General features: G+C 36.9%; 1 protein-coding gene across 6 annotated transcripts in view; it reads left to right on the top strand.

The window, feature by feature from the left end:
• The window catches only part of CFAP54 (cilia and flagella associated 54), a 308337-nt gene that overhangs the window by 111968 nt on the left and 191816 nt on the right, over positions 1-4553 (top strand). For all 6 annotated transcript variants that reach the window (XM_010836300.1, XM_010836298.1, XM_010836299.1 and 3 more), the window contains 2 exons: positions 1503-1592; positions 2385-2511. In XM_010836300.1, coding sequence (XP_010834602.1) covers positions 1503-1592; positions 2385-2511 — 217 coding nt within the window. The remainder of the gene's footprint in view (positions 1-1502; positions 1593-2384; positions 2512-4553) is intronic.

The following is a 4553-nucleotide window of genomic DNA, read 5'->3' on the forward strand; positions in this document are numbered from 1 at the left end:
GTCCAGAGATGCATAGCACACCATCCCCTCCGGACTGTCTCCCCTACCCCCACCCCCCACCAGCCCCAGCTGTGACACAAGTGTTGGCAAATGTATTGTAGAAGGGGAACACAACGTTGAGAATCACTGTTCTGAAGGCAGAAATGTAACTGAGAAAGAAAGGGATAGCATGAGAGGTGTTAATATATGAGTGATTTGAACCATGTGAAACACTCAAGTGAAACACTGATTTTAGGTCGTTGGGCTGTATTGTAATTTAGTAATAGACCAAAATGCTGACATGATGATTGGAGTTTTGGAGTTTGCATCTTGGAAATCTGATTAAGAAATTGATTTACTTTCTGGTGATGACAACTGTTCTCACATTTTTAAGAAGCAGCACTTCAGACCTAGAAGAATAAAAGAGTACCTAAGTTTCTCTCATTAGAAGGTTGCACTTTTGGCCCCTTGGTTTTTGGGAAGTCACTACTCTTGTAGAATTCTGTGTTCCCACCTCACCTGTCTTACTCTGTGCCTCGGTTATATATAGGTGGTTGTACTGTTTCAGAATTCCCTGACTTGAATCTCTCACTTTATTTAAACACACTCCATGTCTCTGTTTCCAGCTGAACTTATGAATTGAACCCAATGCTCTATTATTCACATAACCTATAAACCTAGTTTTGGGAAAGCTCTCATTGTCTGGTTACATATAAAAATTATAATTCCTTAAATTATAGAAAGGGTTCTGGAAGTGTAAAGGGTTCTGGAAATGTGAATTATTTATTTTCATATTATCACCCCCTCCACATTTCACTAAGGAGTACAATGTAAAGTTAGGAGCTAAACAATAGATTCAGTAACAAAACAATAATAAAAATAACAGTTTTATACAGGGCTCTCTGTGTGCCAAGAACTATTTTAAGTGTTTTATTCATATTAAAACTTATATAGTCCTTATATAACAGCCATATGAAAAAGCTACTATTATTATTTCATTTTAAAGATAAGGAAAGGGAAGCACAGAGAAGGTAAGTAACTTCCCAAGGTCTCATAACTAAGACATGCGAGACTTAGGGACTTCCCTGGTGGTTCAGTGGTTAAAACTCCATGCTTCCAATGGAGGGGCGTGGGTTCAATGCCTGGTCAGGGAACTAAGTTCCTGCATCCCACATGCTGTGCAGCCGGAAAAAAAAGTATCAAACTGAGAATCTGGTTTCTGTGTCTGATACTTGTTGATAGACAATAGCTGTTGAGTAATAAAGATTCATGCTTTAGAGATTCTTCCCCTATTTGGTAATAGACTCCTTGGCCTTTAGGGGAAAAAATGAAAGGAAAATAATTGAATTATTGAATCTCTTAAATCTCAAAAATATGTAATTTATATTTTAAGACAAGAATTTAGGATGTCTGAAATGTTTACTTGGGTATTTTCCTATTTTTCACCCTCCACCAAAGGATTTTCATTTTTGGTTATTGATATTAAACAAAACCAACAACTTACTAATTCTTTTTAACCTTAGATATTACAACTGAACTCTCAGGAGCAGAAGATCCCATATTTCTTTACCCTATAGTTTTAAACTGGTCGGTCAAAGGTGCTGTGAAAGAAGGTAGGTTACCTTGTCATACATATGTTGCTTGCTCACCTTACTGCTGAAGATCTTTTATTCCATGAATTCTGTTGTTGGCAGAAGATTTCAGGTTCTTACCCATTCAGAATAAAGCAGACGCTTGATTGTCAAGTAAGGAAAGAGACCAAAATAGGTACCTGATTTAAAATCTGAAAATGCGGAACCTTTATGTTGACTTATTTTGGCAGTAATTGATGTTGTGTTGTTATGAAGCTTACAAAAACTAGGAACTGAACAATGTGTTAGTGATTTTTAAGCTCAACTGTGAAGAAATAGCAGCATTATTGTTTATCTCAGAGTGAAATATAATAAAAATTAGGATGACTAGTTATTCTGGCAGTTATCAGCAGTATATTTACCCCCACCTAGTCGTATGTTAGGGAACTTTTAGGAAATCTTTCAAACACTGAGATATTTGGAAAATAAAAGAAATTTAGACTATAAAGGATTGTTTGATCATAGGAAAACAATAGTCTCACAACATTTACTCCTATACATTTTTAAAAAGTAAGAAATCTAGAAAGAAATGAAGGGACTTCTCTGGCAGTCCAGTGGTTAAGACTCCATGCTTCCAATGCAGGACCATGGATTTGATTCTTTGTTGAGGAACTAAGATTCCATATACTGCATGGCACAGGCCAAAAAAAAAAAAAAAAAAAGCAGGTTAATAAACTTGCCTATTAGAACAAAATGACTAATAGCAGTAGTATCCTTTCAATGCCATTAACCAAGTGTATTGGTGATTATACATGAATTTCCTTGTTTTCACAGTTATGAAATTTAAGCAGAGACCTAGATTCCTGGAATTCTTTACACAAGTTATGCAAAAATGTATGCATGATGAAAAATTTCAACCTATGGTGGAGATAACAAATCCTGTCTATGACTTCTTGAAAAGGTACTGTAATATTTGTTTGATTAGCATTAACAACTTTAAAAAATGAGTAAAATTGTTCCTTAAAGATATATGGTGTGTTATGAGTTAGTCGCTCTGTTGTGTCTGCCTCTTTGTGACCCCCCTGGACTGTAGCCCACCAAGCTCCTCCATTTATAGAATTCTCCAGGCAAGAATACCGGAGTAGGTTGCCATTTCCTTCTCCCAGGTATTTTCCTGACTCAGGGATGGAACCTGGATCCATCCTGGGTCCAGGTAGATTCTTTACTATCTGAGCCACCAGGAAAGCTCTAAAAGATATATAAGATGGATGATAAAGAGAGTGGAGTCTATGCAGTTAAAACAGGCATCTAGAAGGTAGTGAGTATCTGTGTCTGGGTAAATAAATAAATACACACAAAAATATTTGTGCACCTGAACTGAGGAATAATAGAGCATGTTCTTATTTCTAGTAGGAAATAAATTATCCCTTTTGCTATTGAGACATGTTGGATGATTGAATTTCTAGGCCATTAGCATCTTTCACACAAACTTTGGGGTCCAAATATTTACTTAATTTTTTCATCCAGTTTAACTGAGATATGATTGACATGCTGCTGCTGCTAAGTCACTTCAGTCGTGTCCGACTCTGTGCAACCCCTAGACGGCAGCCCACTAGACTCCCCCGTCCCTGGGATTCTCCAGGCAAGAACGCCATTTCCTTCTCCAATGCATGAAAGTGAAACGTGAAAGTGAAGTCACTCAGTCGTTTCCGACCCTTAGTGAACCCCTGGACTGCAGCCTACCACGCTTCTCCGTCCATGGGATTTTCCAGGCAAGAGTACTGGACTGGGGTGCCAGTGCCTTCTCCAGCACTGTATAAATTTTAAGGTGGACGACATAATGATTTGGGTTATGTACATCATGAAATGATTACCACAGTGGGTTTGGTGAACATCCATCATCTCATAAAAATGCGACATTAGAAAAGCAAACCCTAAAGAAACCACCAGAAAATTACTAGAGCTAATCAATGAATATAGTAAAGTTGCAGGATATAAAATCAACACACAGAAATCCCTTGCATTCCTAATTCCGGATTAGTAGGATTCCTACTCCGGTATCCTACACTAATAATGAGAAAATAGAAAGAGAAATCAAGGAAACAATTCCATTCACCATTGCAACGAAGGAATATATCTACCTAAAGAAACTAAAGACCTATATGTATAAAACTATAAAACACTGGTGAAAGAAATCAAAGAGGACACTAATAGATGGAGAAATATACCATGTTCATGGATTGGAAGAATCAATATAGTGAAAATGGGTATACTACCCAAAGCAATCTATAGATTCAATGCAATCCCTATCAAGGTACCAATGGTATTTTTCCCAGAGCTAGACCAAATAATTTCACAATTTGTATGGAAATACAAAAAACCTTGAATAGCCAAAGCAATCTTGAGAAAGAAGAATGGAACTGGAGAAATCAAACTGCCTGACTTCAGGCTCTACTACAAAGACACAGTCGTTAAGACAGTATGGTACTGGCACAAAACAGAAGTATAAATCAATGGAACAAAATAGAAAGCCCAGAGATAAACCCACGCACCTATGGACACCTTATCATTGACAAAGGAGGCAAGAATATACAGTGGAGAAAAGACAATCTCTTTAACAAGTGGTGCTGGGAAAACTGGTCAACCACTTGTAAAAGAATGAAACTAGAACACTTTCTAACACCATACACAAAAATAAACTCAAAATGGATTAAAGATCTAAACATAAGACCAGAAACTATAAAAAATCTTAGAGGAGAACATGGGCAAAACACTCTCTGACATACATCACAGCAGGATCCTCTATGACCCACCTCCCAGAATATTGGAAATAAAAGCAAAAATAAACAAATAGGATCTAATTAAAATTAAAAGGTTCTGCACAACAAAAGAAACTCTAAGCAAGGTGAAAAGACAGCCTTCAGAATGGGAGAAAATAATAGCAAAAGAAGCAACTGACAAACAACTAATCTCAAAAATATACAAGCAACTCCTGCAGCTCAA

Source organism: Bison bison, unplaced genomic scaffold (genome assembly GCF_000754665.1).
Source record: "Bison bison bison isolate TAMUID 2011002044 unplaced genomic scaffold, Bison_UMD1.0 scf7180017864062, whole genome shotgun sequence".
Taxonomy (NCBI): domain Eukaryota; kingdom Metazoa; phylum Chordata; class Mammalia; order Artiodactyla; family Bovidae; genus Bison; species Bison bison.